Genomic DNA, 13848 nt, shown 5'->3' on the forward strand with positions numbered 1-13848 from the left:
GACTGAAATACTGTTGAAAAACGGCGTTAAACCCAAAACAAACAAATTTTCATATTTTACAGTGTTTACATTACTTGCTGTATACCATTAGGCTGAATTTCACAGAACCGCATGAATGCTTAGTGTGAAATGTAGTTGTGCTAACCAGAATCGTGTTCTGATTAAATGGTTTTCAGCAGAGTCATGCCCTTTGATTTATCAAATTCTTTGATATCTGGGCTACTTCTTCTCCATTACCACTGGTTGAAATTCAACCAAACTTCGCAGTATATACTATTGCCAAGTCTTATTGTGTATGGCTTCTGACTTTTGTAGTTCACTGATTTTCCCTGGAGTTATGGCCCTTAATTTGTTACGTTTTTCAATTTCTGCATTGTGAGTAGGAGAAACTTATATTTTTCTTGAAAAATTATCTCTAGTTTAATGGATTTTGTTTGTTGAATTACAGCAAGTTAACATTAAAATATAATTCATATTAGTCACACTGTAAGTGATATCGCTTTGCCTGTTTTTTGTGCGTATTGTATTAATTTCTAATTTTTCATGTAAAATGGAATCAGTGTTGTAGCAAGACTTCATTATAGTGTATTTCTCAACTAAATGAGAATTTCCTAACATTATGTTGTATATAATAAAATGAAATGGAACTTTATGTTGTGTGCATATAGTGAAATATGCAGAAAATAACCTAGACCTGGTACAAAAACTTTGTAGCGTGGCTGAAATCCACTCTGCCTTTTGAAAAGTTTTGTACCAAGTCTAGGTTATTATATCTCCCACCACACAGTGGTGTGGGAGGCATATTGATTTACTCCTGTCTGTCTGTGTGTGTGTGTGTGTCTGTCTGTCTGTCACAAAGCTTGTACGCACTCTAAGTTGAACATTTCTCACCCGATCTTCACCAAACTTGAACAAAATGTGTCTGACCATAAGACCTCGGCCAGATTCAATAACTAGCCAAATCGGCCCAGGCACTTTAGAATTATGGCTCTTGAATTACTGAAAAATCCTCATTTCGCATGCGCTTTCGTGCAGGCAAAATGCGAAATTAGTAGTATAGGGTATGTTTTAAGTAAACAGTATATAAAGACTGACTTACTATTTAGATGTTTAGGCAGTTGTGGGAGACATGCGCTTTTCTCAAAAGCATCTCTAGTTTTCTGCATATTTCACTATATGCTGTTGCCAGATACTGAATATTTATTTATTATTTATTTATCTTCTATTCAAATGTTCAAAGTGATATGGGGAACAAAAACAAGTCTCAAATTTTGTTAAGAATATCAATATTGTTGTTCTTATAGAATAGAAACATTGTTAATTGGCAAAGATTCTCTTCGGCTACGAGAAAAGCTGTTCTACAAATTAATCCAGAAAACTCACCACAAGACTTTCTGTATGGTGTAAGTGTGTTGACAGAGCAAGGCAGCAGTGGTGTAGAATGGCAAGATTGTGTCTACCTTAAAAATGCTTGTAAGTATTTATTTTGCATTGCCTTTCTTGTTCACTGATCTCAACAATAATATATCCGTTGTCTTTCTTGTTAACTGACCTCGGCAGTTATATATCCATTGCTTTTCTTGTTCACTGACCTCAACAATAATATATCCATTGCCTTTCCTGTTCATTGACCTCAACAGTAATATATTCATTGCCTTTCTTTTTCACTGACCGCAACAATGATGTATCCATAGCCTTTCTTGTTCACTGAAAAATCAAATTGACAAAATACTAAAAAAGTGTAATTCATTACTTTATCTTTTGCTAAGAATTAAATTCTGTCTGAACTTACACTCCCGCAAATTATTCTACAATGCTTATATTTTACCCCATTTGGATTACTGTAGCACAATTTGGGGAAACTGCAACTGACAACTGCAAAATGATCTGATTAAATTCCAGAAAAGGGCTGCGAGAATTTTACTTGACAAACCATTTGATACCCCTTCAAATGAACTCTTCAAGGAACTCCATTGGATGACTTTCCCAGAAAGAGTTGATTATAAAAAGGCTGTAACAGTCTATAAAGCATTGCAAACAGAATCTCAAAATTGTCCAGACTACTTAAAGAATAAATTCAAATATGTTAATAATAATAAACTCAGGTCATCACAGCAACAACTTCTTTATATTCCAAAGCCAAATTTAGAATTTTTCAGGAAATCATTAAATTATTCAGGACCGAAACTGTGGAATGACATTCCTTTACACGTAAGATCTTCTGCATCTAGTACAGAATTCAAAAGAAGATATATCCAATGGAAGTTTCCTGGTTGGACAAACTGACAATTAAAATATATTGTTTTTATTCTGTGCTGTTGATTATGTAAAATCTATCTGTTTTGTTCTTTGTTCATGTTGTTAACATGTAAAATGTATTATGTTATTATGTTTAGGTCCTTATGGAAATTTTTCTGTACTTCTGGTTTTGTAAAATGTATCTGTTTTGTTCTTTATTTATGTTGTCATACCATGTTGTAAATATGTAAAATGTATCATGTTATTACGTTGAGGCCCATATGGAAGATTGCTTCGGCAAGTATGCTGCCTCGTTAAATAAAGTCTTTATTATTATTATTATTATTATTACTGACCTCAACAGTAATATATCCATGGCCTTTCTTGTTCACTGACCTCAACAATAATATATCCATTGCCTTTTTTGTTCACTGACCTCAACAATAATATATCCATGGCCTTTCTTGTTCACTGACCTCAACAATAATATATCCATGGCCTTTCTTATTCACTGACCTCAACAATAATGTATCCATTGCCTTTCTTGTTCACCGACCTCAACAGTAATGTATCCATTGCCTTTCTTGTTCACTGAACTCGAGAATAAATTCATTGTCTGTTATACTCACAGACCCTCATATTAATATGTTCATAGCATTTCTTGTCCGAAGAGCCCAACAGTAAAACAAACACTGCCTTTGACAGACCCCAATGATAATATATCCATTGCTTTTTGTGTTCACTGACCCCAACAACAATAATATATCGAGGGCTCAGCGTGAAACTATTGTAACTTACATTCTTGAAATTGTTCAAGAGAAGGAAAAAAATGTTTCTTTTTTTAAAAAATTCATAAAATTAGATAAGCTTTAAGTATACTGTGTAAAAACGTTATTCATTTAGCTATTGAGAGCTGAAACCATGATAATATTGTTAATCTTTGATAAATTTGGAATAATGTCACTTACAATACTTTCACGCTGAAAATCCAATGTGAATGCCTACAAAATTTAGCGTGAAACTATATCTTTATCATCATCATCTGCATGTGTGGTAACAATTCCTATAACTCTGATTTGTGTTCTTGACAGAATTATTCCCCTTGGTGTATCTTCCTTTTAAAGTAGAGGTCTCTTATTGAGACATATATTCATTTTACTGTCAAATCGCCAAATAGTGGAGTGCAACAATAATAATATATCGAGGGCTCAGCGCGAAACTATTGTAACTTACATTCTTGAAATTGTTCAAGAGAAGGAAAAACTTTCTTTTTTTAAAAAATTCATAAAATTAGATAAGCTTTAAGTATACTGTGTAAAAACGTTATTCATTTAGCTATTGTGAGCTGAAACCATGATAATATTGTTAATCTTTGATAAATTTGGAATAATGTCACTTAAAATACTTCCACGCTGAAAATCCAATATGAATGCCTACAAAATTTAGCGTGAAACTATATCTTTATCATCATCATCTGCATGTGTGGTAACAATTCCTATAACTCTGATTGTGTTCTTGACAGAATTATTCCCCTTGGTGTATCTTCCTTTTAAAGTAGAGGTCTCTTATTGAGACATATATTCATTTTATCATCAAATCACCGAATAGTGGAGTGCATTGTCTTACAGACAGCTCTTGTTTGGTTGTCTGCCCGAACAGTAATAAATCAGTTGTCTTTCTTGTTTATTGACCCCAACAGTAATATATTCATTGCCTTTCTTGTTCACTAGTCCCCACGATTATGCTGATTTTTGTTTTCAGACCCAAAGAGGGAGCCTCAGAATGTGGTTGTGTCAACAGGACCTGATGATAACACACTAGTTGTCACGTGGGATAAACTGACATGTAAATCAGATGAGCCATATATAGCCATGTACAATGTGCAATTTAACAAACTGCATGAAGGAAACCAGCAATGTAAGACTGCAAACTTATATTTTCTGTTTTCTGTTCTTATAAATTTCCTTTAACCCTTTGCCTGCTGGCGGCAGTAATTCTGCCTTTGCGACCAGTGCAGACCAAGATCAGCCTGCACATCCGTGCAGTCTGATCATGGTCTGCACTGTTCGCTATTCAGTCAGTAAATTTTCAATAAACACCCCTTCGAATAATAAATGGTATTGCCCAAATTGAATGATGGACCAGTCCATTATAGAAATTTAGCAGGCTAAGGGTTAAGGGATCAGGAAATACTTTCTTGATTAGTTTAAGCTACTGACTAAAAATTATTTGGCCATTACAGTGGCAGGACTATTTGTCCAAGGAGTGAAGATTGCTGACTTCCATTTACTTGTCCCTAACCAATGTGGTTTTAAAAATGTGCTTGGTGGAATTTTCCATGTGAGGAAGCAGGCTTACGGGAAATTGCTGCTTCCACCTTAGATGCCTATCCGTGCCTGAATGCACATGCTTCCTTCCTCTGCCACCAAAAGCTGTAAAATAACCATATGACCAAAGTTGCGTTGATTTGTCTATAAATCCAACTAAAACAAAAAGCATTACATTGTTGGTTCTTGCATCACTAAAGTCAGATTCTTCTTTATGTAAAAAATGATTGCATGTAAACTTTTTTCAGATTTGAGCTAGAATTAGTAAGTTTAACAGTAGTGGTTGTTTTTCACTTCAGCCCTAAATGTAGCAGCATCAGGTGAAGCAAGGGTTGTGTTGAATAACTTGGAGGAGGAACAAACTTACATTGTAACAGTGAGAGGCATTACAAAAGACGGACATTATGGACCAAAGAGTCAACCGCAGAAAGGGGTGCCAGAAGATAACAGTATGTTGAGCCAATATATACTGCTCTTTTTCTTTATTAGTGATATGTGAAGCTGTGATTTCAGTATACTTTTGAAAATCCTTATTTATAGTTATACAAGTCTGCTAATTTAGGTAAGGGAATGTAGAACTTTGGCTGTGATTAAATGAGCCGCATCATGAGAAAACCAACATAGTGCATTTGCGACCAACATGGATCCAGACCAGCGAGGATGCAACATCCGCGCAGTCTGGTCAGGATCCATGCTGTTCCCTAACAGTTTCTGTAATTGCAATAGGCTTTGAAAGCAAACAGTATGGATCCTGACCAGACTGCGCGGATGCACAGGCTAGTCTATACCCATGCTGGTCGCAAATGCACTATGTTGGTTTTCTCATGGTGTGGCTCATTTAAGTATGCAGAGAATGTCTCGTTCTTTTCAGTCCCAAATGAAAACTGCATGACCATGTCTTTATTTTCATGACATAATATTTTTGCAGAAAATGGGATGGATTTTTGTTTTGAGAGGAAGTCAGAATATTTTGCGTAAGATTTGTTGTTCATGATTTGGGGCAATATTTGTCCAAAAACACCTACATTACTTTTTCTATTAGGGATTTATACTCCCCGCTGTTTCAGGTCGAGAAGGCATATAATGTCTGACTTGTCTGTCAGTCAATCCATCCCTCAGTCAGTCTGTCACACTTTCTTGTGTATAAGATTCCTCCTACAGTTCACCATCCATCTAAAATGAAAGTTAGTATGCATCAACTTTATAGTTGATACAGGTGTATTCAGGACTATCATGTTCTTACATATTCTCTAGAGTTATGGCCCCTTTTTTGGACTTTGTACATTTACATTTACTCTCCAGTTTGAATGAAACTTGGTAATCATCTTGTACATATTGTCTGAATATTTTTTTTAGATATGATCCTTTTTTGGGAACTTTATAAATGTAATATTCAATGGGCATGTCTGATACAGTTTTGACTTCTTTCTTTTTTTTTTTCAGGATTAAAGCCAGGCGCAATTGTGGGAATTGCCATCAGTGTGCTTTTAGCTGTTTTACTGGCCGGAGTTGGATGTTTCTGTTTGTTAAGGTACTGTACTGTTGTATGACTTACCTTTTCAGAAATGGCATACATTGTCATTATAGCAGAATTGTGTACCATAGGTTTTATAGAGTTTGGCTGTAGTTGCTGTTCACCTGACAGCTTCATTGCAAAACACTTAATACCTAGTTGCAATATACAAGTGATGTATAGGCAGAGCTTGCATTGGCAGTTCTATCTGGTTTCTATATACAACTGCCTGAGTAGGCAGAACATGCACCAACAGTTATACCTCGAATCAGTATACAACTGCCTGTGTAGGCAGAACATGCATGGACAGTAATTCCTAGAGTATACACCTGCCTGTGTAGGCACAACATGCACGGACAGTAATTCCTGGAGTATACACCTGCCTGTGTAGGCGCAACATGCACGGACAGTTAATTCCTGGAGTATACACCTGCCTGTGTAGGCGCAACATGCATGGACAGTAATTCCTGGAGTATACACCTGCCTGTGTAGGCACAACATGCTCGGACAGATAATTCCTGGAGTATACACCTGCCTGTGTAGGCACAACATGCAGCAGCCTTGTTTCAGTATACAACTGCCTATGAAGGCAGTACATGCACCAACAGTAATACCTGGTTTCAGTATACAACTACTGGTGTTGACAGTATGTACACCAATAGTAATACCTGGTTTTAATATGGAACTGCCCATGAGGGCATTAAATCCACCAATAGCTATATCCAGGGTTCCCACGCTTCCTGGAAAACTGGAAAAGTCCTTGAATTTTTCATTTCATTTTCAAGGCCTTGAAAGTACTTGAATTTTAAAGAAAGAGCAAAAAAACCTGGAAAAAGTCGGGAATTTTGTTCTTTCTGTATGCTCACAATATTGCCAGTGTACATAAAAAGCAAACATATTTAAATAGAGAAACACCGGCATTGCTATCCCTGTTCTTGAAAAATTCGCGTCTTCAGCTCTTCACATCAGTTCAGGTTTTAGTGGTGTTACACCTGCTTAGTCTATACGGAGTTGCCTTTCTTTGTAAAGCGTCTGGTGATTAAGATGAAAGAAAAACGTGGCACATTTTGAAAAATGATTTCTTTCCTACAAAGAATAGAAATTGGCAAAGCTAGTGTAAAATACGACCTCAAAAGTCTGAAAATTGACAATAAATCGATATTGCCAGATGACTGCATTGTCCATGCTTATAAACTGACTGAAATACATCTGACAAGTTGCAGAACACCCTTAAAATTGAAACACAAGGTGAAGAGATGCTTATCAGCACAAGAAGTCAATCTAAAAAGCAACCTACTGACAACTTTGAAAAGTCTTAAACGCTTGGTGAAAATTGCGTCCTGTTTTTTAGTTTAATTAAATTTACATGTATTATACCCCCACCGATGATGTTCAAAGTGGGTATATTGGAGTCTGTTCATCTGTCCATTTATGTCTGTCCATGATTCTTGTGAACCTAACTCTAAACTACATGTATTTGAAGGGTTTTGTTGAAACTTTACAGACTGGTAGTACATGACCTGAGGATTTTCATATTACAAGATAATCTAGCAAAGGGGAGATAACTCGGACCTAGATATTTTCCATTATGTCTCTTAAACAGTACTACTTTAACCAAGTGACAATGAGCAAGGCAGAAGTATTCATCCCTTTTAGGGATAGCTCTAGCTTATTTTCTTAAAGTTCTAGCACCTGTTAAAGTTCTTAGAGGCAGTGAAAGAATTTCGCTTCTGACGGGACTTGAACCTACAATGTCTGGATCAGGTTTGGGCGCTCTACCTTTGAACCATGAGGCGCTCTATTAGTCCTTGAATTTTGTGAAAATGTCCTGGAAAAGTCCTTGAAAAGTCCTTGAATTATTTCCACGGAAAAGAGTGGGAACCCTGTATATTATGGTTTCAATATACAACTGCCTGTGTAGGCAGTATATGCACAAACGGTAATTCCTGGTTTCAGTATGCAACTGCCTGTGTAGGCAGTATATGCACAAACAGTAATTCCTGGTTTCAGTATGCAATTGCTTGTGTAGGAAGTACTTGTGCTAACAGTAATACCTGTTTCCAATATACAACTGCCCGTGAAGGCAGTACATGCAGTAATACCTGATTTCAGTATACAACAGCCTGTGTAAGCAGTATATGCACCAGCAGTAATATCTGGTTTCAGTATGCAACTGCTTGTGTTGGAAGTACTTGTGCTAACAGTAAAACCTGTTTCCAATATACAACTGCCTGTGAAGGCAGTACATGCAATTATACCTGGTTTCAGTATGCAACTACCTGTGTAGGTAGTACATGCACCAACAGTAATACCTGGTTTCAGTATACAACTGCCTGTGTAGGCAGTACATGCACCAACAGAAATACCTGGTTTCAATATAGAACCTCCCGTGTAGGCAGTACATGAACAAACAGTAATGCCTGGTTTCAGTATACAACTGCCCATGTAGGCAGTACTTGCACAAACGGTAATTCCTGGTTTCAGTATGCAACTGCCTGTGTAGGCAGTATATGTACAAACAGTAATTCCTGGTTTCAGTATGCAGTTGCTTGTGTATGAAGTACTTGTGCTAACAGTTATACCTGTTTCCAATTTACAACTGCCCGTGAAGGCAGTACATGCAGTAATACCTGGTTTCAGTAGACAACAGCCTGTGTAGGCAGTACATGCACCAACAGTAAAATCTGGTTTCAGTATGCAACTGCTTGTGTTGGAAGTACTTGTGCTAACAGTAAAACCTGTTTCCAATATACAACTGCCCGTGAAGGCAGTACATGCAGTTATACCTGGTTTCAGTATGCAACTGCCTGTGTAGGCAGTACATGCACCAACAGTAATACCTGGTTTCAGTATATAACTGCCTGTGTAGGCAGTACATGCACCAACAGAATTACCTGGTTTCAATATAGAACCTCCCGTGTAGGCAGTACATGAACAAACAGTAATTCCTGGTTTCAGTATACAACTGCCCATGTAGGCAGTACTTGCACAAATGGTAATTCCTGGTTTCAGTATGCAACTGCCTGTGTAGGCAGTATATGCACAAACAGTAATTCCTGGTTTCAGTATGCAACTGCCTGTGTAGGCAGTATATGCACAAACAGTAATTCCTGGTTTCAGTATGCAGTTGCTTGTGTAGGAAGTACTTGTGCTAACAGTAATACCTGTTTCCAATTTACAAAATGCCCGTGAAGGCAGTACATGCAGTAATACCTGGTTTCAGTAGACAACAGCCTGTGTAGGCAGTACATGCACCAACAGTAAAATCTGGTTTCAGTATGCAACTGCTTGTGTTGGAAGTACTTGTGCTAACAGTAAAACCTGTTTCCAATATACAACTGCCCGTGAAGGCAGTACATGCAGTTATACCTGGTTTCAGTATGCAACTGCCTGTGTAGGCAGTACATGCACCAACAGTAATACCTGGTTTCAGTATATAACTGCCTGTGTAGGCAGTACATGCACCAACAGAATTACCTGGTTTCAATATAGAACCTCCCGTGTAGGCAGTACATGAACAAACAGTAATTCCTGGTTTCAGTATACAACTGCCTGTGTAGGCAGTACATGCACCAACAGAAATACCTGGTTTCAATATAGAACCTCCCGTGTAGGCAGTACATGAACAAACAGTAATGCCTTGTTTCAGTATACAACTGCCTATGTAGGCAGTACATGCACCAACAGTAATTCCTGGTTTCAATATAGAACCTCCTGTGTAGGCAGTACATGAATAAACAGTACTGCCTTGTTTTTCAGTATACAACTGCCTGTGTAGGCAGTACAGGCACCAACAGTAATACCTGGTTTCAGTGTACAACTGCCTGTGTAGGCAGTACATGCACCAACAGTAATACCTGGTTTCAATATAGAACCTCCCGTGTAGGCAGTACATGCACCAACAGTAATGCCTTGTTTCAGTATACAACTGCCTGTGTAGGCAGTACATGCACCAACAGTAATACCTGGTTTCAGTATACAACTGCCTGTGTTGACAGTACATGCACCAACAGTAATACCTGGTTTCAATATAGAACCTCCCGTGTAGGCAGTACATGAACAAACAGTAATTCCTGGTTTCAGTATACAACTGCCTGTGTAGGCAGTTCTTACACTAACAGAAATACCTGGTTTCCATATATAGCTACCAGTGTAGCCAGTCATTATCTGGTTTCAGTATACAACTTCCTGTGTAGGCAGTACTTGCACCAACAGTATTGATGTCAAAGTGATTCTTGTTATGCTTTTTTGATATTGCCTGTCTTTTTTCACCATTCTCCTGCGGAACATGGCCTGACAGTAAAAGCCTTTTTATATCATTTTTACCTTACTATGTATTTCAAGAATAGTAAGAGCTATTTAAGTGACACACCTTGCCTAAAGTTTTGTGTGCAAGGCCGTATCTCAGTAACCATTGCATGGATTTGATTGAATCTGTACACAAGACTTCACAGTCATCATCAAACCTACTGAAAGAACCATGTTAGGTAACACTTGCTTGAATTTAATTTAAATGATAGCTTTTAAAAGTTTTGTGTGCAACCATTAAGTTATATATCAATGATATATTGCATGGAAACATCATGCAAGGCTTTCTAGTCATCAGATATACTTACATAGCTAAGTTAGATAACTGATGGTTGAATTTATTTGTAGTTAATGCCCCTGATACAAAGTATATGGAGGCTACATTGGAGACGCACATGTCTGTCCATCGATCTATAGGTTTAACGTGTCTGCTTCATATCTTAACTGCTGGGAAGAATTTCATAAAACTAGCATTAATTGTTAACCTCATCGTGACGATGTGCAGAGGGCACAGACCGGATCATTTGGCCCATGGCCAAGGTTACACTTGTAGGTCAGATGTCAAATGGCTTAAATTCTTGTCTGCACCATATCTTCTTAACAGCTGGAAGGCTGGTCATAAAACTACCATCAGTTATTAACTTCATCAAGGTCACATGCAGAGTGCACAACCTAGGTCACTAGGTCCAAGGTCAAAGTCACACTTGAAGGTCGAGGACAGTTGACTTAATTTCGTGTGCACTACATATCGGCTAAACCTAACCTCATCAAGACGACTTGTAGAACACAGACCCAGCACACAAAGTCCAAGGTCAAGGTGACACTCAGTTCAAAAAACAAAATGCTTAAATTTATGTCTTGTTTCATATTTTCTAAAGTACTGGAAGGATTTCAATTAAATTAGTATCATGATAACAACATTTTCCATGTATCAGATCTGCCTGTTGGTGTATTTATCACCTATAGTTGTAGCTGTAGTTGGCATTTGTTGACGCATCAAACGTACTTATCTAACAAAGACAACTCCTTACCCCAATATGTGACTCAACCTGGAGATAGAGGGATCCAGCCTCACTTTGGGCATTATTTTCAATATTTCCTTACCTTGAGAAAGAGGGATCAGACCACATTTTGGGCACTTAACAATGCTTCCTGAAATGAAATCTTTTAGCACTGTGTACAATGCTTTCTTAATTTGAGATATAGGGACCCAACTTCGCTTAAGGCACTATCTAGAATATTTCCTTACCTGGAGGTATAGGGATAGTACTTCACGTTGGGCACTGTACAATTATTCCTTACCAGGAGATACAGGGATCTAACCTCGCTTTGGGCACAGTTTGCTATGCTTCCTTATTAGGGGATATAGGAATTGAATTTTACTTTAGGCACTATGTATATTAATTTCTGAGCTGGAGATACAGGGAAAGAACTTCGCTTTTGGTACTGTGTACAATGCTTCTTTACCTGGAGATATATGAATAGAATTTCACTTTTGGCACTTTTTACAATGCTTCTTACCAGGTGATATAGGGATCGAATGTCACTTTAGGTAATATGTGCAATGCTTTCTTACCAGGAGATACAGGGATAGACCTTAATTTGTGGCACTTCCTTACAAGAAAACAGTACATGTTTTTCTAGAAAGTGCACATACTGGTAAGTGCTCCTAAGAATATATTTGTAGGTAATAGGAAAATATTTTCAATGTTGTAGGAAGTGTAAAAAGAGGGCAGAGAAGACTGTAAAAGGTTTAGCAGATATTACTGTCCCGGAAGACCTAACCCTTGGATTTGATGATGCAGTAAGTATTTAACTGTTTTAATTAGGTCCCTCAAAATCTTGTGCGTGAGGAGAAATGTAGATTTGTTTTCAGATACTAGTATATGTGTATGTCTGTACTAAACATAATGCAGTTCAAACTCAGAATTTGTTCAAACTTCCACAGATTATTGTGAACATTGTTTAAGAATTTTTCAAGGGGACCTTTTGTTAAATTTCAAAATTCTTAACAATAAATGAATTGCCCTAAAATAATGTTTTTAATGTTCCAAAATATTGTTGACATAGGTAGGAACTTGAAAATTTTCTGTTTTATATCCAGTTACAGCTGGATGACGTGAGATAAATATAACAAAATGGTATTGCAGTTGATCTTTCTAACATATTTATAGCAAAAATACTATGGATGTGGCTGTGGTACAATAACGTTTTGCTGAATTCAGCAAAATGTCTTTAATGTTCAAAGCATATTTTGATCTTTTTATACCAGTTAATTGTCATGCATCAACCTGTCAAACTTTCCTTTAAAATTTACAAATTATGTCCCACCACACAGTGGTGTGGGAGACATATTGATTTACTCCAGTCTGTCTGTGTGTAGGGCTGTCACAAAGCTTGTCCACACTCTAAGTCAAACATTTCTAATCCGATCTTCACCAAACTTCAACAAAATGTGTCTGCCAGTAAGTGCTCGGCCAAGTTCGATAACAAGTCAAATCGGCCTAAGCACTTCGGAATTATGGCCCTTGAATTACCAAAAATGGATCCATTCATCTAGACCATCCAGAGAAACTAGTCATTTTTCATTGGGCAGCACTGTCACAAAGCTTGTCTGCACTTTAAGTCGAACATTTCTTATTGGATCTTCACCTGACTTGAACAAAATGTGTTTGACCACAAGACCTCGGCCAAGTTCGATAACTAGCTAAGTCCGCTTAGGCACTTTTGAATTATGGCCCTTGTATTACTGATCGGATCCATTCGTCTAGACCATTCAGAGAAATTAGTAATTTTTCATTGGGCAGCACTGTCACAAGGATTGTCCGCACTCTAATTCGAACATTTCTCATCGGATCTTCACCAAACTTGAACAAAATTTGTTTGACCATAAGACCTCGGCCAGGTTCGATAACTAGTCAAATCCGCTTAGGCACTTTTGAATTATGGCCCTTGAATTACTGATTGGATCCATTAGTCTAGACCATCCAGAGAAACTAGTCATTTTTCATTGGGCAGTTGTGGGAGACATGCGCTTTTCTCAAAAGCATCTCTAGTTTACTATAGCATATACACCATTTTTTAATTTGTGAATTATTTTGAATTTTACCATTACAGGCGGAAGAGGGAGAAATTGACAGACCATCAACTCGACCTGTAAGTAGTATAAGTAATGAGTTAAACATGCATGCCCTACTTGTTTTTATCTGAGAATTATCATAATTTCTTTTCAACAGTTAAATTAGCAAGCATGTTTTTAGTGTAGATGATTCAGTAAACTTGAACAAGTACACACGATTATCTTGTGTACATTGGGCGAATGATAGGTTTAGAATTACCAAACAGTACAATGTAGAAATTGTCCAACTTCATTTAAATCGGTCATGCAGTCTTAATCTTTATCGCTTGTCTCTCACCACTGCAGTTTAGTGCAATACTTGGATTGTAGAAAATGGGGTACCT

General features: G+C 37.3%; 1 protein-coding gene across 1 annotated transcript in view; it reads left to right on the top strand.

Annotated features, from left to right (window-relative positions):
- Positions 1–13596, top strand: part of LOC128552824 (uncharacterized) — a 28702-nt gene extending 15106 nt beyond the window's left edge. The window contains exons 7-12 of the mRNA XM_053533888.1: positions 1305–1473; positions 4000–4155; positions 4865–5014; positions 6009–6096; positions 12103–12190; positions 13504–13596. Of these exons, the coding sequence (XP_053389863.1) occupies positions 1305–1473; positions 4000–4155; positions 4865–5014; positions 6009–6096; positions 12103–12190; positions 13504–13596 (744 nt within the window). The remainder of the gene's footprint in view (positions 1–1304; positions 1474–3999; positions 4156–4864; positions 5015–6008; positions 6097–12102; positions 12191–13503) is intronic.
- Positions 13597–13848: the final 252 nt, after the last annotated feature.

Source organism: Mercenaria mercenaria, unplaced genomic scaffold, assembly GCF_021730395.1.
Source record: "Mercenaria mercenaria strain notata unplaced genomic scaffold, MADL_Memer_1 contig_3194, whole genome shotgun sequence".
NCBI lineage: Eukaryota > Metazoa > Mollusca > Bivalvia > Venerida > Veneridae > Mercenaria > Mercenaria mercenaria.